The sequence below is a fragment of the Trachypithecus francoisi genome, unplaced genomic scaffold, assembly GCF_009764315.1.
Source record: "Trachypithecus francoisi isolate TF-2019V2 unplaced genomic scaffold, Tfra_2.0 Contig01440, whole genome shotgun sequence".
Taxonomy (NCBI): domain Eukaryota; kingdom Metazoa; phylum Chordata; class Mammalia; order Primates; family Cercopithecidae; genus Trachypithecus; species Trachypithecus francoisi.
In genome coordinates this window covers 28,840,532-28,868,068 of record NW_022681431.1, presented here as the reverse complement: position 1 = coordinate 28,868,068, position 27,537 = coordinate 28,840,532, and the positions used below count along the sequence as shown (strand labels likewise).

At 39.8% G+C, this 27,537-nt stretch overlaps 1 protein-coding gene across 1 annotated transcript in view; it reads left to right on the top strand.

Annotated features, from left to right (window-relative positions):
• Window positions 1-27,537, top strand: part of ZMAT4 (zinc finger matrin-type 4) — a 382,122-nt gene that overhangs the window by 198,528 nt on the left and 156,057 nt on the right. The window contains exon 4 of the mRNA XM_033232049.1: window positions 17,202-17,358. Coding sequence (XP_033087940.1) covers window positions 17,202-17,358 — 157 coding nt within the window. The remainder of the gene's footprint in view (window positions 1-17,201; window positions 17,359-27,537) is intronic.

The window sequence follows — 27,537 nt, the reverse complement described above, 5'->3', positions numbered from 1 at the left end:
ATATAGATAAGAATTTAAAAACATGTATGGTTAATATTCTTTGCCATTTGCTTTTAAATACTTTCATGTTGTTTTTTTTTCCATTACCTTGATCTTGACTTCGTGTTGTTTCTTGATATACAGAACATTTATATGGAATAGGATATGCATATATTTTATGTTTTGAACTGTTTTCAATGTAATGCTTAAAAAGTTTAACTCATCCTAAGACCGTATGAGCATTTCTAGTTATTTCTCCTAGTTACTTTATGGTTTCATTATTTTCCCCAAATTGTTATTCAGTCCTCCAATTCCACTTATTGAATAATGTCCTTTTCCTCCCTGACTTGACATTTCCTTTATTACATACTAATTTGAATGTGTTATTTCGTTGTTTTGGCTCTGACTATTTTATTAACCTGTGCCTTTCTGTAGGAAAAACCTACTGTAAAAATTATTAGAGTTTTATAATGTGTTTTTCATATTTCAGACTACAACTACTTCTCATTTTTGATTTTCAAAATTATCTTAATTATTTAGTATCCGTATTTTTCTTGAAGAAGAAATTCAGAATCATTTTTTTCCAACCTCCAGTGTTTAAACAACACCAGTTTTGCAAATACGTTTGGGAAGAAATTACTGCTGTTGGCTAATTCAATTAGCAAATTATGTAGTCCCTTTCTTTAGTGCCATTGTGAGATATGATTTGATATGCACTGCTCCTGGGACAATTCCCAGTTTCTGGAAGCTCTTCATCTAGCAAAGCTCTGTTCCTCCAGGTGCCGTCTTTTCCTGCTCCTTGCTACCTCATTTCCAAATATTAGGAGACAGGGCCTTCGATGAAAACCATGATTTCAGGATATGGCGCTATTGGAGCTTCCCTGTCTGCCCATGAAGCCTGTCTGTTTGTGGGTAAGGAGGGGAGCTGCATTCACCAGCACGCAATGTACTGACTGCCTTCCCCATCCTGACTGCTAAGTAGGCATGGATGTCACAGAATGGATGTAGAATGATGGCGAAACAATGTGCATTTTATTATTGACGTGATAGCATGTGCTAAAGAGAGAACGGAAACAACGGAAGCCCATGCTACAGGATAACTGGTCAGCGATTTTACTGGTACAAATCTGAGTCTGGGGGACACAGTGAAGATATCCTCAGTGTCATATCTTTGTTTCAGAGGTTTCTCTTTTATGAGACACAACCCTAGGTCAGTCGGTTTTTAACAAAAACAGTAGTTAATTCTTAAATACAGTTTTTGCTTTCTAGGTTAAGCATCATTCTAAGTACTTTCCACATATAAACTCATTTAATTCTCACGACTGTCTTATGTGAGAAATCCTATTATGATTCAGGTTTATTGCTTATCTTAGTTGAACTTATGCCTTACAGCAGGTAGAAATTCACTTTAGATTCTGGCATCAGGTGGTCTATCAAATTAATTTTTAGTGTGCGCTTCATCCTTTTCTATCTTCGTTAATATTTAAAAGTTATAGTTAGGGAGACACCTACGGCTGCTAACCAGGTACATTTTAAACTCGAATTCATCTTTTATAAACCTTTTGTTAGAAAATAAAACCCATACACAAAATTTAGAAAACAGATGTATCCCTTAATGAGTCCTAAGGCAAACACTAGTATAACCACTACCCAGGTTGTGAAATAGATCTTTGCCAATCATTCCAGAAGCTTTTCCCATTGTCTCCTCCCAAGGTTGACCCTGTCTTTTCCATCAGAAGTAACCACTATCCTGACTTTTCCAGAATCACTTCCTTGAGTTTTTGTATAATTTTATCACTAATGTACCCCTCTAATGACCATAGTTTAATCTTGCCCAGTTTTTAAAATCTTGACATACTTTTTACATCTATTTTAGTCTGCAGGTTTCTTCTCCATCTCTTAATTCTTTACAATTTATCTATAAAAGAACCTGGGGGCCCTTGACCTAAAGAGTTTTCTAAAGTATAGGTTTTGCTGACTGCGTACTTGTGATCCCCATTCCACACTTTCCTGTGTCCTTTGCGTTCTCTGAAAATTGGCAGATGGATCCAGAGACTTGATTGGATTTGGGATTGATACATTTGGCAAGACTATAAATGGTGCTGTGTTCTTTCATTAAGAGGCACATGATATCTGGTTGTCTCTCTTTTTGTGATGTTAGCAGCTGTTGATGCCCAATGCCTAGAGACATTAATTCATTGGAGGTTGCAAAACTGTTTTCTTCTACTTTTTTCAATGGTTAATTGGAATAATTTTAGAACAAGCTATTTTCCTCATTTATTGTTTGACACTCTGTGCCACAATTCTTTTAGGAAAAGCCGAAAAGATGCTTCATTCTTTTCTTTTATCAAGTGTCTAATTAAAGAACTGGTTGCCTATCATGCTACAAAGGTTAACAAACAGGTTTTTAGGAAATATTACTATGAACTCATGTATTTGGAGCTATTTGAAAAGTCTTGGCCGGGCACAGTGGCTCATGCCTGGAATCCCAGTACTTTGGGAGGCCAAGATGGGTGGATGACCAGGTCAAGAGATCGAGACCATCCTAGCCAACATGGCGAAACCCCGTCTCTACTAAAAATACAAAAAAAATTATCTGGGCATGGTGGCACATGCCTATAATCCCAGCTACTCAGGAGGCTGAGGCAGGAGAATCGCTTGAACCTGGGAGGTGGAGGTTGCAGCGAGCTGAGATCGCGCCACTGCACTCCAGCCTGGCAGCAGAGTGAGACTCCATCTCAAAAAAAGAGAAAAGTCTTGATCCTTTTAAAGATCCAATTGTCTCATTTGCTTCAAGGTTGCTTTTGAGTCCTTGTGTCGTGACTGTAGTAGTCATTCCTAGCTTTCTTGTTGTCTAGCATGGCAAGATATTCCAGGATCATGTGGCACCCTTCCTAGAATTAGTATTTTTTTTTTCCCCCCACAAAAAGCTGGGTTTCTTTTTGTGGCAATGGTACTTCAAGATTGCTACAGTTTTTGAGGGCTAGGGAGGTTTTGTAGAGTTTGTCATTGTTTTTTAAGGCCTCTTTACTGGTTAGAATTAAGAAATATATATGTTTATATGATATCTCAAGGGGTTATACTAACACTTCCAATTCAAATCACAATCACAGGATTTGATACTCGCCTGTATTGCATCTGCTCACTCTTTTTCTACATTGAGTATGTTGGTTCACAAAGACACAGGAAACGATGAATTAGAATATTCTATAATTATTAATATACTTTATCCAATAATATTGCACATATCCTGTGAATAACAATATTGATGCTACAGCGCCACTATAATTAACTGATAAATTAAATCTCTTTATTGCAGCACATGCTCTCCCCAGTGTCTCCTCATCTTTAAATATGCTATATCTATAGTATGTGAGTTTACAGCCATTATACACTGTATTTATCCCTGTTGGTTCTATTTATCTTAAATGTATCTATTTATATATCTATATGTATATATCTCAGACTACCACCTTTTTTTTTTTTTCTTTGAGACTGGGTCTCACACTGTCACCTAGGCTGGAGTGCAATGGCACGAGCTCAACTCACTGCAACCTCCACCTCTGGGGTTCACACGGTTCTCCTGCCTCAGCCTTCCCAGTAGCTGGGATTACAGGCAGGCACCACCACACCCAGGTATTTTTTTGTATTTTTAGTAGAGACGGAGTTTCACTGTGTTGGCCAGACTGGTTTCAACTACTGACTTCATAATCAGCCAGCTTCAGCCTCCCAGAGTGCTGGGATTACAGGCGTGAGCCACCACGCCGGCCCAACTACCACCAATTCTTTTTTGTTTGTTTGTTTGTTTTGAGATGGAGTCTCACTCTGTCACCCAGGCTGGAGTGCAGTGGTGTGATCTCCGCTCACTGCAAGCTCCGCCCCCCCGGGTTCACGCCATTCTCCTGCCTCAGCCTCCCCAGTGGCTGGGGCTACAGGCTCCCGCCACCACGCCCAGCTAATTTTTTTTTTTTTTTTTTTGAGACGGAGTCTCGCTCTGTCGCCCGGGCTGGATTGCAGTGGCCGGATCTCAGCTCACTGCAAGCTCCGCCTCCCGGGTTTACGCCATTCTCCTGCCTCAGCCTCCTGAGTAGCTGGGACTACAGGCGCCCGCCACCTCGCCCGGCTCGTTTTTTTTTTTTTTTTTTTTTTTGTATTTTTTTAGTAGAGACGGGGTTTCACTGGGTTAGCCAGGATGGTCTCGATCTCCTGACCTCGTGATCCGCCCGTCTCGGCCTCCCAAAGTGCTGGGATTACAGGCTTGAGCCACCGCGCCCGGCCAATTTTTTTGTATTTTTAGTAGAGACAGGGTTTCACCGTGTTTGCCAAAGTGGTCTCGATCTCCTGACCTCATGATCCGCCCACCTCGGCCTCCCAAAGTGCTGGGATTACAGGCGTGAGCCACCGCGCCTGGCCGCCACAATTCTTATATCAATGTCTCCATAGTCATTTTGGTTATTAAAATCAGTCTTACATTCTAGTAGGCACATTCGAGACAGCTCATGAGAACAAGCTTCCCTGAGTTCTTGCCCGTTTTCTCACTGGGCCTTTTATACTTAAATGTCAGCTTTGCTGGATATACAAAATTTGTCACACATTATTTTACAAATCTAAAATATGTTACATCATTTGTTTTTGAAACGAAACATTGCAGTTGAAATGTCTGATGATAATCTAATTTTGTTTTCCTTCCATCTTTTTCTTAAAGTCTCAGGTAATTTTAAAATATCTTTCTATAAGGTTTGGTAATTTTACCGGAAAATTTTTTGTGTGTTGGTTGTTTTGGGTTGACATTTAGGGATATACATGAAGCTCTTTCAATACAGTTGGCGCTCCACATTCGTGGGCTCCACATCCATGGATTCAACCAACTGCAGGTCAAAAATATTTGATAAAATGAAATAAAAATAACAATACAACAGTACAAATAATATAAATAAAAGATACAGTATAACTATTAGCATAGCATTTATATTCTCTTAGGTACTATAAGTAATGCAGGGATGATTTAAAGGCTACCGGAGGATGGGTGTAGGTTATATGCAAACACTGACATTTTCTTTCAAAGACTTGAGCATTTGCAGACTTTGGCAACTGTAGGGGCTCCTGGAACCAATTTCCCATGGATACTGAAGGATGACTGCATATACTTCCTTTAAATTTAATTGTAGGAGAGTTTTCTCAATTTATAGTTTGTTTTGTTTTGGTTTGTTTGCTGGGATTATGCCTGTAATCCCAGCACTTCGGGAGGCTGAGGTGGGTGGATCACCTGAGGTTGAGAGCTCGAGACCAGCCTGGCCAACATGGTGAAAACCCATCTCTACTAAAAGTACAAAAATTAGTTGATGTGGTGGTGGGCATCTTTGGTCCCAGCTACTCGGGAGGCTGAGGCAGAAGAATCACTTGAACTTGGGTGGCAGAGGTTGCAGTGAGCTGAGATCGTGCCACTCACTGCCCTCCAGAATGGGTGACAGAGCAAGATTCACTCTCTCAAAAACAAAAAAAAATCAAGATTGCTTTCCTAACTTAACAGAGCTTCTTTTAGAGAGAGAGAGAGAGAGAGAGAGAGAGAGAGAGAGAGAGACAGAGAGAGAGTGTGTAGTATAGCGTAGTGTTTAAGAAGAGAATGGTTTGTTTACTGAAGTGTATTAACTCCACTCTCCCCCACATTTGTCTGAACCTTCTCTTTGCTTTGTCTCCTTCGTTTTTGTCCTCAGTTTTAATTCTACTCTCAGCAGTTTCTCCTCAGTATGAAGCCGTGGCCTGAAAAAAGTTCTGGTGGGTTGTATGGAAAATTTGCAGGTCTAGGCTGTGTCTGCCCCTCCAGGCTCTCCACAGACTTCTCTTACAGTCTGCTGTGGGGATGGGACATGTGCTCCTGATGCCAGCTGCTGTTCTCACACAGGGCTGCCAGGCTTTCCGTGGATACCTCCTGCTATTGAGTGTTCGAACCTCTGGCTCCAGGTCCAGCAAAGCTCTCATTGCCTCACTCTATTTCCCTGCACAGATGCTGATAGCATGCAGATTTTGTGCTATTACTGGTTTATTTCCATTTGCTTATGTTTTGAGGTTGATAAGAACAACCTTGTTACCTAGTTTTGTAATAAATATTGTCTGTGGGTTTTTTATTTGCCATTCTAGTTCTATTTTTATTTGGGAATTTAGAGAGATTAAAAAAACGATACCACTGCTGCCAACATTTTCTGAGAACTCTCATTTTATTTTGTATGTACATAGTTTTCATCAATCAACAGATATTTATTAAATGGTCTATGGCAGGCCCTATTATAGACACCAACGATATAGCTATGAACAAAACAGAGTTTCTACCCTCAAGACATATAATAGGAAAAGAATGGTATTGAACATATACACCACTAAATAAGTGAGAAAATATCAAATATAAGTAAATTTCAAGAAGTAAATGAAAGGAGATAATATGTATCTATTATTTTAAACCATTTGATTACATATATATACACACACACTTTATATACACGCATATACGTGTTATATATATGTATATATACACACACATATATACATACACACAAAGATATTTGACTTACATACAAATATTTTTGAATAGTATTTTCTGGATTACAAAGCGTGTTTCCATATAATGCATTCTTTTATCTTTTTATGAATAGGCAGATAAGGTAGATTTTACTCCCCATGTGACAGAGGAGGAATCTCATGTTTAATAATTGTAAGTGACATCCAATACACTTATAGCCAAAGCTTCATCAAGTATCTTTTGAATCTGAATCTGCTTTTTTAAAAGTTAATATTCTATTTTTTAATACCACATTACATAAAACACTGTGCTGGGGGTTGGAGATGACACCTTTTCGGCCCAAGTAATGAAGTTTCAATTAGCGGCAGTAAGATATATGCTTAGTGTTGTCAGGTGCAGGGAGTGGCGGGGCACAGGCCTGAATGAAGTTCCGTGCCAGTGAGGAAGTATCGGCTGTCTTCGTGGTGGGATGTCCCGGGGAAGCCTAATGAAGGAGATTGTATCTGCGTGGCCCTTGCATATAGCGAGACGGGGCATTTCTAGTTGGAATGAACCAAGTGAACAAAGACAGGTAGGCATATCCTTAACGTAGCTGGAGGAGAGTGAGAGTTCAATCGACTGTTTAGTTTTTCTTCATACACTCATCATTCAATGAGTTTTTAAGTTACTATGTGCCAGGGCAGAGATAGAAAGATAGATAGGGAAGGAGGTTGGTTTAATGGGGGAGACGTGTGCTCCCCACCTGATTTGAAAGTGAGATCTTTCGGTGGGACTGAATCTTCCCTCACCTGCAGCATCCGACAGAAACAGGCAGCCGGGAGAGGAGGAGCAGAGGATTTCAGTGCTGGGATTCTGAGCCATTTTCTTGGCAGGCTGCTTGGTGTTCCTAACCTTGAAAAAAATCAATTTGCTTGGAGCATATTATGTCTGAAAAGCACCCGTGGGGGAAAAGTCTAGAAAAGTGTGTTGAGCGTTAGATGTTAGCGGAATTTAAATGTCATGATAAGGAATTTATTTTGGGGTAGTAAAGCATGGTTGAGAGTTTTTGACAAGAAGACTGACCTAAGATGCCAGCGCATCCATGAATTCGGCCAAAAGTTCAAAAATTAGTTCCACCACTTTCTGAAAAGATGACTGACATATTGAAGAATTTATTTAAACCCCCGAGCTTCATTTTCTTGATCTGTTAAAAATGGGAATTTATGTATTTATTTTGTATTTGTATTATGTATTTGTATTTATGTATTTGTATTTATTTGTATTTGTATTATGTATTTGTATTTATTTGTGTGTATTTGTATTTATTTTATTATGTATTTATCCAGTGACAACTCATTTATTCATTCATTATTAAGTTTAACTGATATTTAATAATTACTCAGTTCTGGTCGAGCTCCGTGGCTCACGCCTGTAATTCCAGCACTTTGGGAGGCCGAGGTGGTGGATCACGGGGTCAGGAGATCGAGACCATCCTGCCTAACACGGTGAAACCCCGTCTTTACTAAAAAATACAAAAAATTAGTCAGACACGGTGGCACACACCTGTAGTCCCAGCTACTTGGGAGGCTGAGGTAGGAGAATGGCGTGAACCCAGAAGGTGGAGGTTGCAGTGAGCCAAGATCACACCACTGTCGCCTGGGCAACAGAGCGAGACTCTGTCTCAAAAAAAAAAACCCAATAATAAATAAATAAATAAATACTCAGTTCTGGAGCTACGTGGTCAAATGTAGTAGCCACTCACTCAAAGGAGCTATTGAACAATTGTAATGCAGATAGTCTGAATTGAGATGTGCTATCAGTGTGAAATATACACTTGATTTGGAAGTCTTAGTATGGGAAAAAGAATATAAAATACCTCATTAATAATTTTTATGTTGAATACATCCTGAAAGGAAAGAAGAAATAAGTTTAAGAGAGCCATTGTACAACATGGTGACTATAGTTAATGGTGATACATTATATTATTGAAAAATTCCAAGAGAGTTGCTGTTAAGTGCTCTTGCCACAAAAATTATAGCTATGTAAGGCAATATATATGTTAATTAGCTAGATTTAACTATTCCACAATGTATATGTGCTTCAAATGCATAGAATTTTATCTTTCAATTAAAAAATAAATTTGAAAAAATATTTTTTGAAATTAATTTCATGGTTCTCTTTTTCAAAAATGTGTCATTTAGAATATTTAAATGTAGCCTCTTTTATTTTATTTTTTTTTTTTTTATTTTTTTTTTTTGAGACGGAGTCTTGCTCTGCCGCCCAGGCTGGAGTGCAGTGGCCGGCTCTCAGCTCACTGCAAGCTCCGCCTCCCGGGTTCACGCCATTCTCCTGCCTCAGCCTCCCGAGTAGCTGGGACTACAGGCGCCCGCCTCGTCGCCCGGCTAGTTTTTTGCATTTTTTAGTAGAGACGGGGTTTCGCCGTATTAGCCAGGATGGTCTCGATCTCCTGACCTCGTGATCCGCCCGTCTCGGCCTCCCAAAGTGCTGGGATTACAGGCTTGAGCCACCGCGCCCGGCAATGTAGCCTCTTTTATAGCTTGTACTGTATTTCTATTGAGCGATGCTGCTCTAGGTACTGGGTGTACAATATTGAATAGTGGTCAGAGACAGATAGTAAATAAGCACGTTTAAATATCTAAGTCATCTAATTCTAGACTGTGAAATAAGTGCTGTGATCTTCCCAATTGCTTCTCATCCCACCTTTGCTCTCTCCAGCCCCTCTATTCATTTGCGGCATTTTCCTAGCCACTTCTCTTGGTTAGTGGGGCTTATCTAACTTACACAGTTGTCCTCTCTCAGGAACGCTGGCTAATTTCTCCCGTTTGGGGTCTTGCAACTACTGTGACCATCTGTTTAAATATTTCTTCGGTGACTAAAAAAACAAACTAAAGCTATCCAAATTCCAAAGGCAAACAGAATTCTTCATCCCTCTTCAATAGAAATCTTCATTCTTTCTTTCCTTTATTGTCAAAATGACCATTTCCTCCAATACTATGGAAATTGGGAGTTTTCATCCACAGAGTGGGTGGTTTGTATCCAAATAGCAGGGCATATGTCTGTCTAGTTCACGCCAGCCTTCCTGTAGACACTACAGCTTCCCCATGGAACTCGGCACATCACTCACCTTCTAGCCATAGGACATATCCTTTGTATGTGGGCAAACTCACACAATAACATGTCATTCCCATTATATCCATTTCAGTACAGTGTATGAATGACGCTTTATGCCAGTTGGCCTTTTCCTGAGACAAAGCAATCATATTGGTAAGAAAGCAAGGGAGATATTACATTAGGTGGAAAACAGAGTTAAGTGACCAAGTTAGAAATGGTTAATGAATGGCTGTGCCAAGTCGTTCAACTATTTAATTCATGTTTATCAAGTCTGTTTTATAAATCCAGACCTGTGTCAGGCACTGGCTATGATGGGAGGATAATTTCTAAAGTTCTTGTAAATTTGCTGCCTAATTTCTAAAGTTCTTGTAAATTTGCTGCCTTTAAGATGTTTTTAGAAAGATAATTCTAAAACATAAACAAAATGCTAATAAAGCAATTAAAGGACAGGACCAAATCAAAATGTATGGCAACGATGTTAAGGACTGGGAGAGGTCAGGAAGAAGATGTGGATGAAATTTGCAGACATCTTGAAAAAACTCTTGGAGAAAATGGACCTTGATATCTGGATGTGACTTAAACAGGTCAGGAGGAGAGAGAACAGCTTGACCCAAATGGAGTGGAACGGGATGCATGAGAGAAAACAGTGGGAGACAATGTTGCCCAGGACCCTATAGTCAATCAGGAAATGTGACTTCCAGGCCTTTTGATCCCAGTAAAGTGGGAGAGAAGAGACATCATTTTCTGCGTTTTGGTTTTCTCCAAAGTTAAATACCAGAATATAAGCAACAACATGCATAACACTGGAAATAGTTGCATTTATTGGACATTCTGTCTTACTACAGGGTATGTGCTGAGAGGTGCAGTTATTTCTGCATCTCGCAGAAGGTGTCACATGACTATTGCCTTCAGGTGTAGCTTAGTAGCAGCTGCAAGTAGAGTTTCATTATAGCCACAGAATGTCTTTTGCCAAAATGAACACCAGTTATCAGGATCGTAGAATGTCTAGCCAGTGCTCAAAGAAATTCATTCCATATACTACACAGGAGCCAACATAAACAAAATACTCCTCGTTATTATTCACTTCCTGAATGAGTTTCACCTCCAAGCAGAGGATGCCTAGAAAAGAAAAAAAAAACAACAACTTAAGCTTCAAATTTCAACATATCTTTGGGCTTTTGAAATCATTTAAATGAATCTTTTAGGCTTTTTCTCTAGAACAGATTTATTGAGATATAATTCATATGTCACAAAACTCACCTATTTAAAGTACAAAATTCAAGGGTTTTAGGTATATTCACGGAGTTGTGTGACTGCCAGTTCTACACTAACCTTGGAAACTCTTTACCCATTAGCAATCACTCCTCATTTCCCTTCCTATCTCCCTCCTCCCTGCTCCCCGACTGCCCCCTGATTCCTAGACAATCACTAACTCACTCTCTGTGCTTATAGATTTTCCTATTCTGGAAATATCATGTAAACAGAGTCATACATTATGTGGTCTTTTGTGATGGATTGGCTTCTTTTATTTAGCATAATGTTTTCAAGTTTCCTCCATGTTGTAGCCTCTATCAGTATTTTATTCTTTTGGTTGCAAATACCATGCCATTGTATGGACATACCACATTTTATTTACTCCCTCTAAAGTTGGCAGACATTTGGTCTGTTTCCACTTTGGCGCTATTATGAATGATGTGTCTATAAAAACTCATGTAAAAGTTTTTATGTGGACATATATTTTTATTTCTCCTGAATGAAATACATTTAATTCTCATTTTCCACAGGAGTTATGTCCTATAAAGTTGTCATCATCACTGAATTAGCAAATGCTGAGCCACTGCTCCTAGGTAAAATACAGGATTAGGTCTGGGAGACTGCTGGTCACAATATTTTTGTCAATCCATCCGTATGTAACCTTGTTTTGTGTGTTTCTGTTTAGAGATACTTTACTGAAAAAAATATATATATATATAGTAAATTTGTTTGCTTTTTAGCCTCACAACAATGCTATCCACTATGCTTTTTTATCAATTGTTATCTCTGGAATTCACAAATTTAGACAACTTTTTTCTATCACTCCATTACTCTCTATGCATGTTTCTTTAGCATTTTCTGGAGTGGTCTCACATACAGATCAGTGAATTTCCTCTCTCTCCTTCTGGATGTAAGTACTAGTGCTTGATTAACATTGAACTCAAGGCCAGCAGCACTATGATGCATGCCTGAGTGAAGCTTACCTAACACGGGTGTTTTCTCCATAAGGAGTTTCACCGAACTCCTCACATGCCACTCTGCATGTCTCCCTCTTAGGCTTTTTATCTTCACCTAAAACAAAAGAGAATGAGGACAATCATCTGAATTAACTTAAAGACATCTTTATAACAGAAGAGAAAGGTGTTTGGGGATTAGATTTCTAGCCAGGGTCAGTGAGGTTTTCCATCCTGATTGAATTCTTCTGAAAACTTTTTAATGTTGCAAAATGCTTTGACTGAGCAGCCTTAGGTTACTCCACAAGCATTCTTTTTATTTCTTTCAGCAATATGGACGGTACATTTAAAAAGTCTGACTGAATTTTTGCCTCCAGTTTGAAACTCATATTTTAAAGATAATCTTGAAGCCAGAAATTTTAAATATATTCATTGAGGTCAATTCATCAAACTTTATGGAGTTTCTACCCTGGTTCATATATCAACCTTGCTCTGGATGCAGCAAGACACTCTAATGAAAGTGATGTCTTAGTTCTTTTTGTGCTACTGTAACAGAGCACCACAGCCTGAGTAATTCATGATGAACACAAATGTACTCAGCTCATGGTTCTGGAGGCTGGGAAGTCCAAGACAGAGGGGTTGCATCTGGTGAGGGTTTTCTTGCAGTGTCATAACATGGTGGAGGGCATTACATGGTGACCGAGAGGAAGTGAGGGTTGAACAGCAATCCCACTCTCTTGATCACAAACCCACTCTCTCCATAACAGCATGAATCCATTCACGAGGGCTCAGACCTCTTAACAGTCCCACCGCTCAACACTGTTGTGTTAGGGATTAAGTTTCCAACACATTCAAACCATAGCAGATGATATAATCTAGAATTGCAAAGAGCCATTAATTTGGGATTTTGGTAGCTAAGAATATGCAATTAAAATTCTGCATAGTTGGCTGGGTGTCGGTGGCTCATACCTGTAATCCCAGCACTTTGGGAGGCCAAGATGGGCAGATCACTTCAGGTCAGGAGTTCGAGACCAGCCTGCCCAATATAGTGGCCATCTCTACTAAAAATGCAAAAAATTAGCCAGGAGTAGGGTGTATGCCTATAATCCCAGCTACTCAGGAGGCTGAGGTGGAAGAATCACTGGAACCCAGGAGGCAGAGGTAAGCTGAGACTGTACCACTGCACTCCGGCCTGGGAGACAGAGTGAGACTCCATCTCAAAAAAAAGAAAAAAAAATTCTGCATAGTTGTGTATCTATCAGTGTCATTAGAGCAGTTAGTGTTAGTGGCACTTAAAATTGCACTATGTGAATAACTGGCCCCTTTTATAAAGTATCTCACTAAGTGTGTACTGTTGGCATGAAAGGCTGCCTAACTTTTCAGGGCCTCACAGCCCCTCTATTATCAGGTACCTAAAATTACCTGGTCCCTCTCGTACAACTATGGCATAACTATATCCCATGAGACATTATTATGTAACAATTGGTTTTCCTCTTCTTTTATTTTTTATTTTTCTATATGATAATGAGATTGTCCAGGAAAAGAGAAGTCTAGGAATATATATATTAAAACTACCATTGCGAAACTAACATATTTCCCTACTGAACCCTCAAGTTAGTGTATAAATTGTTGTCATCTCTGGTTCTTTACCCGGACATCTTTCTGTCAATTGGAAAAATGTTGGGTTGCCATAGACCTCCCTGTGTTACCTGTCTCCTCTTTTGACTTTTATGTCACACAAGTTACTAATCCCACAAACGAACCCTCTGCTCCATTCATTCAGTACACATTTGAAAGTCCTCCATTGTGGTAATGTGGTGCTAGGTGCTGGCTCCTCACTATCAATGAGACAATTTCCTAGACCTTAAAGAAGTTTTGCCCTCTCATGAGGCGGACTAATATGAAAACAAGTAAGTACAATAATTCCATGTTCTGTAAAAGAATGTACAAGGCACCCAGGAGACCCAAAGACTGGTTCTCACTTCTCCCAGACAGTAGAGGGAGCCAGAAGCGGTTTCAGGCTGGTGCAGTGGCTCACTCCTACAGTTCCGGCACTTCGGGAGGCCAAGGCAGGAGCATTGCTTGAGGCTAGAAGTTCAAGGCCAGTCTGGAAAACAGGTTGTAGACATTCTTTCTCTGTAAACAATAAAAAAGTATTATCCAGGTGTGGTGGCATGTGTCTGTGATCCTAGCTACTCTGGAGGTTGACGTGAAAAGATTGCTTGAACCCAAGGAGTTCCAGGCTGCAGTGAGCTATGATGGCACCACTGCACTCCAGCCTGAGTGACAGAGCAAGACCCTGTAGCAAAAAAAAAAAAAAAAAAAAAAAAAAAAAAAAGCAGCAGCAGAAGCTTCACCTCAAGGAAGTGATGAGATGAGCCAGGAAGAAAGATTCTAGTACAACTGATTTAGACATGGAGTGATTCAGAAGGGCGTTCCAGCATTTCCTTTAAGAAAGGCTTAAAGATGAAAACCCATACAGACAGTCCTGATTTACATTTTTTTTTTTTATCTTACAATTAGGAGAATGTGAGTCCAATATGAGACTCTAGTTCTTTGATTATAATACTTCCCCTTATTTTCTGTCTGCTTCTCCAATTCTCCTGGTGCCAGCCTCCTTGATAACAGGGCATGGAGTCGTATTCATCTACCACAGCATCTAACACAATTAGTAGGTCCTTAAAAATGTGTTGAGTAAATGAATACCATAAATCCATTTTTCATTCATTAATGGCAACTCTTTGCCCTGGAAACCAGTTCTCAGTCATTTTGTGTGGTGATGCTGGCCTCTTTCTCTGGGCCCCTAGATTTTCTTTAGACATTTCTAGCTGTTAGAGCTTCAGGAAGAAAGGCCAGCCATGGCTGGAGTTTTCATTGGAAGTGGCGAAACAGATGCACAGACTCTAAAGAGAATGCACAGATGAACAGATGCACAGGTTCTAAGATTGAGAATTAAGCTCTGGCTTATGAACTTGTTCCTAATTTTAAAAAATTACACTTTTTGACTTATGTCATGCATAAGTAGGTAGAAAAATGGTATAATTCAAGCACCCACTTTCACCCTGATAATCTTCCTTTTTAAAAAAGGGTGAGACTTGATTTCATTCTTTTTTATGACTGAGTAGTATTCCATGTTGTGTGCGTGTGTGTGTATGTGTGTGTGTGTGTGTGTGTGTGTGTGTGTGTATATATATTTACATTTTCTTTATCCAATCATCTATTGATGGTCACTTACGTTAATTCAGTATCTTTGCTATTATGAATAGTGCTGCAATAAACATAAGAGTGAAGTTATCTTTTTAGCACAATGATTTTTTTTTCCTTTGGGTAGATACCCATTAGTGGGATTTCTGGATCAAATGGTAGTTCTATTTTTAGTTCTTTGTTACGCTAATAGCCCAGACTTCACTGCTCTGCAGTATATCCGTGTCACAAAACTGCACTTGTACCCCTCAAATGTATACAAATTTTAAAAAGTGAGACTAATATATATCCTCTAGCATGCAGTAAAGAGACACCAAGTTTGGTCTTTCATTCCTCTTGCGTGATCTACTCCTCATTTAATGGGCTGGAACCCTTCAGGATCTCCCTGATTTGCCTCTTCCTGGTGATTCTGGTCTATGCCATCTCCCTGGCTTCCATGCCATCTCCTAGGCTTAACAGGGGAGGTAGGTAGCTCAGGGGACCCAGGAAGCCAACCCTGCCCCTTCCCTCCAGGTCCATTTTATCTCCATAGTATTCCACACAGATGTAAAAGTATTCATACTTTTTTGTTTTTTTTATCCCTATGGAGAAAACTTAAAGCACTTTGGCTTTAAACTCTTAGCAAGAGTATTGCCAAAGGGCACAACCTCAGGGCTACTAGATTTCCTAGCAGGAGAGGACCCATTGGGAAAGCTCCTCCTCTCTCCAGTGGTCCTTTTCCACTCACTGACCACCTCCATCCCAGCACCAATGTTTGGAGTCTCTCCCTGAACTTCAGGTCAGCCTCCTGCTCCTGGGACACACACACCCCTCTTCCTTCCAAGGATGAAGTGCTAATTATCAGAGATATTACAGACTAATGCCTTAAGGAGGAAGGAGTTCATTTCCAAACTACCACATAATTTGTAAGGCAACACTCTCTCTAGCAGTCTGGACATCTTATTACTCCGCAGATAAACTATGTAATTCCCTTCCTCCAGCCAGTCACCACCCTCATCCTCCTCACCATCCAATTGTAAATTGTACTCTCTGGGCTCTCTAGGAATAAGAGAAGGGGCCATTGTGGGGCCATATACTCATTGCAGCTGGCTCTTTAGCAAAGAGATGCTTGGCTATTGCTGCACCCTTAAGGAACAGATTAACTTCTTATCTAAAAGTCTGTTCTACCCTCCATTTCTAACTAAGCAGGAGGGGAAGCAATGGATTACTCCTCCCCTTCATAAGTATAGGTAATTGATGACCTGCGCGCCCAATAGCGGGTCACAGGCTCTGACCAAGGTTTTATTTTTTTCTAAATTATGGTTCATTTTCATTAAGCCTTACAAAGGAATAAAAATCCAGCTGGATTTAAGCATTTTGTGCAGCATTTAATGAATCACCTTTCCTGAGAAAAGGAAAATTACACAAACTCTCCCAGAAAATCCAGCCAGCACAGTCATCATAGCTTTATGATACAGAATCGAGTTAATTATGAAAAACACTCAGTTCCTTAAAGAAATCTTTAAAAATCTTGAACATCGTGGCCATGTATCCTGGTGAGGCTAAAATTGGTCAAAAGCAGAGCAGAATAATAAATGCTAATTTCTGCTAAATAATTCAGGCTATCTGAACTCTGATATTTTACTGACTTTAATGAGTATAATGGGTCCAATTAGAGACTGCTTTCCTTTACTGTGCCAGACTCAATATGCTCTCTCTTCATTGTGGGCTTCTTTTTTATTTGGATAACTCATCTCTACAAATTTGTCCTGAAATCCCAGTATCGGGCGTTAATAGCTACTAACTAACTGTATGTCAAAGTCAGTCACTGAGTAAGTTTTGATCATGATTATCATGAAGAAAAAGAGATTGCACTGGGGCCTGTCAGCAGGTGGGGGGCTAAGGGAGGGATAGCATTAGGAGAAATCCCTAATGTAGATGATGGGTTGATGAGTGCAGCAAACCACCATGGCACATGTATACCTATGTAACAAACCTGCACGTTCTGCACATATATCCCAGAACTTAAAGTATAAAAAAAAAAATTAAAAAGAAGATTAGTAGAAAGCAAGGCAAAAAAGAGAGAGAGAGAGATTGCAGAACAAAAACTAGATGTTTCAATACACTAGTTCCTCTGGGATAAGCCTCATTTGTAAAAGAATGGAATGGGTATCTCTCAAACGTGGCCTTTCTTTCTCCCCATGCAGGGAAGTGATGCCGACATGGTGGATAAGAACAAGTGCTGCACACTCTGCAACATGTCATTCACTTCAGCGGTGGTGGCCGATTCCCATTATCAAGGCAAAATCCACGCCAAGAGGTTAAAACTCTTGCTAGGAGAGAAGACCCCATTAAAGACCACAGGTACGTGCAGGAACAGTGATTGCAGGGAGACCTTGAAAACCAAGTGCTGGCCTGTCATGCGGGTCATGCTCCTCCTTCACAGGCAGTTGTCGGAACCAGAGCCTAATGGTAGACATCACTCAAAGCCTTTACGGTGGCTGAGCTTAGCAGACCTGGCTATCGTAAGACCCCTAAATACCATTTCAGGTGCTCATTCTATCACCCTGGCTCCTTCTGATGAAGTATTGCAGCAGCTTGCATCTGCTGAAGAGCTGTGTGTGTTCTGCAAGATGTTGTCTATCATGCCTACTGTGTATTATATAAGATGTGATATCTATTCTGTTTTCTAGATTCTGTCTGCAATTAGAGTGGATCATGCATGCTGTGTTATGTGTAATAGAGAGGTCCCCTACCAATGTCTGTATAATGCAGGACATCATCCCTTTTTTACCTTGGCAGGGGAGGGTGGGAGGAAAAGAAAGAAAAATTGTAATCTTTAAAACTACTTTAGTGCGCCAAAAACTGAATTTTTTTTTCTTCTGAGATTACATTCTCATCATCTTTGCAGGGGACCCTGTGATTCATCTTGCAGGAGATCCTGTGATTCAAGCCTATTAACTTTCACAAGTAAAACCTTAAATATTGAAAACTGATGATTTGACCTTTTAGTTGCTTAACTAAAATAAATTATTCGGCGGTCTATCACATCATGAAACTAAAATACTCTTATAATGTAATCAAGATAAACTATTTGGACAAGATTTATATTGTGGCAGAAATGTGACCAAACAGGTTATAATCCAGAGAAGTTGGGGGCATATTTCATGGTGCCTACTCTTTCCAAGCAATTAAAATTTAGCAGTACATTTTATCTGCTGTCTAATGAATCATGCATAAACTGTAGGTGTAATTATTTTGTAAATGGTGTTTTGGAAACTGGTGAGAGTCTGAAACAATGCTTGGCTTTTATTCTTACCACTATTTTACTTAAGAAAAATGTATTCTTTTACCTAGAGAATCGCAAGGAATCATTTTACTGTATTTTTCTAGTTAGTTTAACTAAACAACACTGATTTTGTAAAGGTGGCTGTGACATTCAGGCATAGGATGAGGTTGCAAAACACATGAAATCTGGAGACAAACTCTGTATGTTTGGGGGCACAGGTTGTGTATCAACCTTTGACAAGCAGCCAGTCAATGAAACTCCTGATTCTTGCTCCCTTAAAGGTTGCATATTCATCTTGTAACCTACTCCCCATCAAATCTCTTAAAATAGACATCTCAAAAAAAAGTCACTGGAAAATTTTTACCTGTTTTCCATGAATTAATAACCAGCCCATTTGTTCTCTCTGCTGAAGCAGAATATTTCTGTTAACTTAAATTTTGGAGGTAATGATGGAAGAGGAGAAGGTGTGTGTTTGCTTATCACATCAATTAGCAAATGGGAGAGTTATTCTTTCTGCAAAAAAAAAAAATAAGAAAAAGAAAAAAAAAAGAGTCACCACATGGTAAAACTAGTCCTTCATGAATTTAAATACAGTTTCAAGACAACAGAGCATCCACTTGTTTTCCTGAATTCAAACACCCTCAGACCTGGGAAATGGAACTTGAGGGTAATTTGTTAGCCGTCACCAATATATTCCACAGGAAAAGGAAAAAAAAAGTGCAGCCTTTACTTGATGGCTTAGTCTTGGCTGTTCATGGGACTGGCTCAGCCCTCCCTGTTGCAGAAACCAGGTTGCTGGATAGGCAAGAAGGAAATGAATAGGGTGTGGTGCACCGAAAGCTATGGCTCAGGTTGGTCCTGCCTTGTGCCAGCACCCCCTTCACACCCAGCTTGTACCCCCTTCTGCAGTGTGCCCTCCCATCCATTCCCCTCTGAAGCTGCTTTGAACAGAAAGGATCTTGGAAAGTGGCAGCACCAGACAGATCAGACGGCCTAGGAAGCTAAACTGGCTCCTGGCTTGGGTTGGTGTCAACCCAACTGTTGGTAGGGAGCAGAGAAAGGAAGGCCTCCTACTAGAGGGAGCAAGTAGTCAGACATGAGGCAGATTGGTTAATAGGAGAAAAGACATGCAAATGTATGCAATGTGTATACACGAGAGCCTTCAGAATGAAGACCCAAATGCAGTAGAAATTGGTCGTTTTTATGGTTACTTCAGCAAAGTAAGGGCAGCTGTGTAGAAATATGATAGCACAAAAAGGGAATGATCTAATGCTGTTGGACAGAGTGGGGATACCCAGCAAGGCCTGTCTGTCAAGAGTCTTTTTGGTCTCTCTGAGCAGCACTCCTTCCTTCTGGGTGTGGGGCAGGACCCTCTCGGGAAAGGGGGTCTAATGTCCTACTCTCCAACAAGGTTGATCAGATAATTTCTTTATGGTCAGTTTTTACATAGAAAGGTGAGGGGAGTGAGGGGGAAGTTAGAGTAATAGTTTTAGGATTTTATGGCTGGCTTTGGGAAATAGGGGTTATGGTTTCTATGACCTGCCTTGGAGAAGCAGGTTTCCAGGCTAGCCTTGGGGGAGAATGGAACAGGGAGACAGGAGGGTAGGAGAATGTCAGAGAAAAACTTCACTTCTGAAGCTGTTGCTCAGGTCTTCATTTCAAGATATTGTTTTCTGAGTCCCAACAGCAGAAGTAGTCTTTGTGGGGGAGTCCCAGGTTAAGGGTTGAAGGCCCGATAGGAGGATAGCACCAGCATCAGATGCTCTGGGCCCAGGGAGCATGGAGATGAACCGACAGTGTGCTGGTGTTGGGAGAGCCTGGCAGATGGTAGCAAGGCCTGCTGCAGTCCTGGGTTCTAGGAAAGGATAGGCTGTGAAGACCACGGCAGGACACCACCCTTTAATGCAAGCATGCTGGGCTGGAGACCACACGTAGGGAACAAAACAGGAACCTGAATTCTAGTCTTAGAGTATAAGGTAGAGGCTTCATCTCAAGTTACTGCAAGTACAGGAGAAAGACCAGGAGGCAGTGGAAAAGCAAACCCACACTATGGCCTCCTGAACTATCAAGTACAGCTCCCTGAATGCAGTTCCGATGGCCATCCTCCCTTACTGTCTGCAGCCACACCCAGCAGCAGCTTCTACAGGGCTTCACCTTCCACGTGGTGGCTGCCTTGTGCTCCTCTAGGAAATGCTCTGCCTAATTAACCAAGTTGGCTTGAAATTATTTCTATAATAAAAACAAAAGAGAAAGAAAAAGACTATAGAAAATCTAATCAAATGAATCAAGATGCAAGGGAACCATTCTGCTCAGGTATGCTGCCCCCACCCCTGTGAATAACAGGCTCTTGAACTGGGGTGATCTCTGTGTTGGAATAATAGAACTACAACTCATTGCTTCTGCCAGCTACTTCATCTGATGAGGGTGAGCAGTTGGGATCTGTGAATCGCTACCTTTCCACCCCCATAAGCTGCACTTTGATCAAGCATCTTCTGGGTCTCCTGCAGAATGAGTTGCAACTTGAGTTGCCTTCTCCAGATGGGTGCATGTTTACTAGAATTTCTGAAATGCTTGGCAGAGCCGCTGGAATAACACTCATTCATTTGCATACTGTCTGTGGCTGCTTTTATGCTGCAATGGCAGAATTGAGTCGTTATAACAGGGATGATCCAGGCCACAAAGCCTAAAATATTTGCTCTGTGGTTCTTTACATAAAAAGTTTGCTGACTCCTGATCTAGATACTGGATGATCTTGAGGAATATGCAACAAGGGGGCAATGAGTTTTTTATATAGAAACTCACAACAGGTGCTAGTGTGAGTTTCTTTATAAAATGGAAGCAGTCTTCCAGGCTGTGTACCAGTCGGGACCTGGGGAGGTGCCTGGGATAAGGACTGAAGAAAAGGATGTGACTGAGAGCAGGCTCATACCTGTAATTCCAACACTCTGGGAGGCTGAGGCTGGAGGACTGCTTGAGCCCAGGAATTTGATACCAGCCTGGGCAACGTAGTGAGACTCTTTCTCTACAAAAAATTAAAAATTAGCCAGGCATAATGGCACATGTCTGTAGTCCAAGCTCCTTGGGAGGCTGAAGTGGGAGGATCCATTTAGCCTGGGAGGTTGATGCTGCAGTGAGCTGAGGTTGCACCACTGCACTCCATCCTGGGTGACAGAGTGAAACCCTGTCTTAGGGAAAACAAGAAAAAAGACCCCAGTCACTGGGTTTAGGGCACACTTTAATGCAGTATGATCTCATTTTAGCTTAACTAGTTATAGTTGCAAAAAAAAACCTATTTCCAAAAAAAAATGACATTCTGAGATTCTAGGGGGATGTGAATTTGAGGGGACACTAACCCAGTATACGAGCAAACTCCAGTTAACTGATGGCGACCGGCAAAGTTCACAGGCCCTGATTCTGTGCCTGACAGCTCGTGATTCTCCTCCCCCAACCTCTTTTTTTAAATGATAAATCCATATCAGCAAGATCTCATTCAAAATCCTGAAAAAAACATCATTTAACTGTTCTCTTTAGAAACTTACTTTTAAAGAAAATATGAATGAGAGAAAATCTGATGTACGGAAAAAAATCCTTAAACTATAGTTATTCTCCATTTTCCACCATTCATCAAAGCGATTTTTAAGTTTATGCATAATCGGAATGGTTAGGTTCTATCTAGCATTAATGAGAACATTCGTCTGCGTCTATAGCAGAGACTTTGCTTATCAGACACCCATTTGCTTTTTATCTTCCCCAGACTTGGAATTGATTGTATGTTAAGACCTGGCTACAAGAGGGAAGAGAGCCATTCAACTGCATTAGATTTTGCATGAACAAGAAATAAGCCTTTATTTTGATACTTTGTGGTTGTATGGTATTACAGGAAAGTCTAATCTATCCTGGTGGCTACATTATCCCTTAAAGTTATTGTTTCAGTTATAAGCTTTTATGAACACATCTATCATTCACAGTAAAAATGGATATGAGTGCAATCTTTCATATAGTTCCCAGACATCATTAGTTTAACAGGTAATGACATCAAATTTAGCAATAACCTTTCTTTCATTTCTGACCCTTCAGAGTTTGAAGTGGCCCTAGGGTTATGTGTGTCTTCACTAACAAGGCTGGATGGATAGAGAACCATTCTGAGGTGTGCTCTGCAGGGACCACAGTTATTACCACCTTTATTCATGACTGCACTTCTGGGCACATAGTAGGCATTTAATTAATGCTTGTTGGATATGTAAAAATTGGAAGCATATATTAGAATAATGACAGGCAGTTAAATGTCTGTAGTTTTATTTTCAAATTTAGTTACCTTGGATATTTAAATTTTAGTCAAATATGATGGTAAAAAACAGTGGTTTTCCAGTTTAACAAGAAGTTGTCATCCCTATCCACTTGCTTGATCTTACAAAACTCTTTTCTTTGTAAAATAGGTGCTACACAGAATACCAGAGGCCACAAACAGAGGCTATGAAGTCAGACCCAGTTTTAAATTCTGCTTATATCCATGGGAACGTTCACAGGTGGTTTTAACTCTTCAGCCCTCAATTTGTTATAAGTAAAGTGACAGAAACACATTACAGAATTATTATAGTAACACAGAAGATATAAGTAAAATACTATAGTGCCTGCCACACAATTCAGTATGGAATAGATATATTTTTGTATGTAAATACATGCAAGTGCATGCATACACACAACTGATCCTCATTGTTTGAGGATTCTGTATTTATGAATCCACTATGATTTATTTGTAACTCCAAATTAATTCTCCTGGCACTTTTGGGGTTATTCCCAGACATGTGTGGAATTGTGAAAAATGTGAGTCATGCCAAGTGCACATTCCCAGCTGAGGTTGAACGTGGTGACATTCTGGCTTCATGTTTCAGCTGTCATTCTGTAAACAAGTCTCTCTCTCTCTCTCTTTTTGCAGTCTATGTAGTGTCACATGTTTTGCACATTTTGTGCCTTTTGTTGGTGACTTTGCCATTTAAAATGGCCCCCGAGGGTAGTGCTGAAGTGCTATCTAATGTTCCTAAGTACAAGAAGGCTGTGATGAACCTTACTGAGAAAATAAGCTTTGCTCAGACATGAGTTACAGTGCCACTGCTGGTGTGTTTAAAGTTAATGAACCAAACATTTATATTAAATCAGACATATTTAAGCAGAAACACACATACATCAAGGTTGTATACTGATTGATCAAAATCTTGTAACCACAAGTTCCTAGGAACCTAACCCCAAATTTCTCCAGAGCAAATGTTCAGTATTTGCTATTTCAGTGTTCCTGGTAACTTTGTAAAACATAACTATCATGAATAACAAGAATAGACAACATTCATAGCAAAAGTACTTTCTATTCATTACATTTATGTAAAATAAGTTTCAAAAAGTCTGTTTATTTCTCAACAATTAAATAAGAATATATAATATTTAAAAGATTCTGGATGTGGTAAAACTATACATAGTTGAATAGACTGAATCTAGCTTAATAATGGAATCAGTAATTATAACTGATAATTATAATTGTAAAGATATTATACAGATACAACACATGCATTGTTTGATTTAATCTTCATAAAAAGCACGATGTTTACAGTATTATTGTATCCGACTTACTGAGGAGGAAACTGAGACCCTGCAGGCTGAGTAACTTGCCTGATGTTACATTGTAAGATACAGAATTGCAAGTCAAACTGACCTTTTTTTCATTTCCAGCAATACATAATGTTTCATAAAGTGATTTACTGATATTTGCTCATCTATTGAATAGAACATTTCAAAATCCAAGACTCTCACTAAGTGGATTGGTAGCAACAAAGACAGATATTTATACACTTTAAATCAAGTATTTCTTATTTGCAGGAACAGTAAACAATGTAAGAAAAGGAACAGATAAGCAATGATCTCATTCATTGCATGTGTCGTAAGTGTGTTTATTGTATATTCCTCTTCTAAAATCTTGTTGGTTCTCTTCTTTTTTTCCTTATTTCTTGTTGAAAATTAGAGAGACAGAGCTTCAGAACTTTTACATAAATTTCCATGCCAGACGCAGAATTGCTTATTTAAGTTCTCTGTTGAATAAGTAAAGATCAGGGTATTCTAGATCTGCTTGAAAGTTACATAAATTCAAATTTTGAATAATATATTCACTCTAGGTTCAATCAGCACCTCATATCTGCATATAAGATTTTATCCACCATAGCAGTTCTTTCATCTGAATCAGGTTATTTGGTTTGTGTGGCATAATCTGTCTAGATGCTTGTTTTAATAGATGCAAAGAATAGTTTGTCAAACAGGCAGATCTTAATAGTGGTGCATCTTCTTTTAAATTAGGAAAGCTGGCATGTTCTGAGGCATCATCTCTAGATCAGTGCATTTGTTCCAGTGATGTTTTTGGCTTTTCTAGGTTTATAAATGTAAGTAATAGATTCACAGAATTGTAGAGCGGGAAGGGGCTTAGTGATCGTTATTTTAGCCGTCTCAGATAACCTTGTGAGAAAACTAAAGCCCAGAGGGGTGAAATCATTTACCCAAGGTGATACAAGTAGCTGACAGCAAAGACACTGCTCTTGCAGTAATGCTTCTCTAGTGTCACTGACAGGAGAAACCATGCCAGTTAGTCCATGCCTATCCTATAGTGAGTAGGATTTAAATCCATCAGCAATGTGAGGTAAGCTGAATTCTTTTGGCCATAATTTTTCTGCACTGGGTCATAGCAAGCTTGAGGCAATGATTAGATCAAGACTGCGGTGGTTTTTGTTTTATAGTTGATGGCTAATGAAACAAGAGATCGACGATTGGATAAAACTAAAGATTTTAACAAGGAGCCTACTGCCTAGGTGATTTTCACAAATCCTTTTCAATACCATAAACTCGCTTTTCTCTTTTGAGTGATCACATACTGGTATAAGACAGCTGATTATCTCAGCAGCTTTTATGATGTGGTTATACCTTTATTTCAGAAAATATTTTCTGACGTACTTTTGTAAAGGAAAATAGTAGAACACTAAAATAATCAATTTCCTGTGCGTACTCTGAAACTGTCAACAGGAGACATGGTCAGGACTTGAAATTCATACACAAAATGCATTACTATTCAGAAAAAACTACAAGCGAAAGATTTTCTGGCAACAACTCCTGAATCATCTATTAAAGATAAGAACCCTAAAAGTGTCTAGTCTATGAAATTGAGAGGACACTCATAAAGTAAGCATCACACCTGAAATAATGGATAGTAAATGTCCCAAACTGTATTCTCATTCTTTGAAATATCCCTACATTGTAAACATCAGCCTCAAAATTCTTGCTTAATGCTCAGTTTGGTTTCTTTAAGAATCAGAAGTGATGGGTGGAAATTACTGCATGGCATTTGAGTGCAATTAATATAACATTTTAAAATATTTTCTAAATTCATGTAAATTACTTCTGTTCTCTGACCCTGAAGGTTGGTAAGAAGACCGGCCCCAGCCATTCACTGGGGTACCCTCTCCCTCTTTAGCGCCACTCAAAGGGCTCAGAGAAGTCTCGACCTATGGATTCTGGCTTCTTTATGATCTCACCCAGGCTACTGTTGTGTTCTTAGCCTCCACAGGCTGGAGATCCAGCCCTGGGGCTCCCTCAGAAGTGTATTTTAATCATCTGTTTTCTTCATGGGCCAAGTCTCCTCTGTTCCAACTGAGGCCATGGAAAAGAAGACCAAGGCCCCATGGGAGGCACTCCTAGGGAGGTCCCACCACCATGGACACACTGTTTTTAAGCTGCTCAGATCTCTATCAACTGTTACAACTCCCTTTTTTCCTAGTCCCCAAGAAGTCGATTACTTTCCTGACACCAGGCATACTCCTTTCTGGCATTCAGATCCCTTTGCCTCTCAGACAACTCAACACAAATCCATTTGCTCATTCTCTCCCAGAGGTGGGGAAAACCAGACTTCAGGGCCTAACTACCATTTTGGAATGGAATGCAAAAATTACTCTCATTTTGATGAAGTGAGCCTATAAGAAAATAATTTCTAATTTCTCAATAGGCTACTCTGCTATGTAAATTGTCACGTGACACAGACACCTAGCATGTTCACTTACTGAAAACAGAAATATGAAATTTAATGTATTTTCCTCACTTTGCCAGCCTTCAGAGAAGTTGTTTCTTTTGTGCAGGATTTCCTGCTAAGTGATTTTCTTCAATTGTTTGTTGATCACTCAGTAGTTTATGGTTCTAATTGTAAATCCACCTAAGGTTTATAAGTATATTTTGGCCATCTCGAGGTACCATGAATTGCAAATGGGAGATTAAAGAGGCCCAACAAAGTTTATTTTATTTTATTTTATTTTATTTTATTTTTATTTTTATTTTTATTTTTATCTTTTGAGACAGAGTCTTGCCCTGTCACCCAGTCTGGAGTGCAGTGGTGTGATCTCAGTTCAATGCAACCTCCGCCTCCCAGGTTCAAGCAATTCTCCTGCCTCAACCTCTAGAGCAGCTGGGATTACCAGGTGTGTGCCAATATATCCAGCTATTTTTTGTATTTTTAGTAGAGATGGGGGTTTCACCATGTTGGCCAGGCTGGTCTTGAACTCCTGACCTTGTGATCCACCTGCTTCGGCCTCCCAAAGTGCTGGGATTACAGGCATGAGCCACTGCCCCTGGCCTATTTTATTTTATTAAATTTGTTGTTGTTGTTGTTGCTCAGTTGCATTGAAGGACTAAGCAACGGAGTTTTTGCAACTCTTTTTGGAGGCAGCAATTTTTCCTGGTAGTGGTACTGGCTGAAGACATGATCTGGGCATTCTGAGTGCGATCCTCAAGACTTAGAAATCAGTAAGTCTTTGGAAGCCAGGGGTCCCTAGTCATCTAAAGGAGGGATTGCCGCTGCTCTTCTGTCACTTGTTGAGGTCACTTAACTGAGAAGTAGGAGATGGGTGGAAGGCCTACCCGTGAATTCTTGCTGTGATAATTTCTTGATTAGCACAGACTGCTAATCATTAGCAGCTTCATTTTGCATTTCACTCTGCAGAGCAGATGAAATCTTAAAACCTGGCCCTTTCATTTTCAGTTAGCAAAACTGATATATCAAGAATGCTGATGAGAAGGCGAGGGAAGGATTCACTGTGGTATATGTGGTAAATGAACATTTAGTCCATCCTTTTTGATACAAAGGGAGGTTTTATTTGTAGTCAAAGTAAGTCAGGGAGAAACAGGTCCATACATCTGATGAATCCTGATGATTTAATATTCAAATACCATGCTTT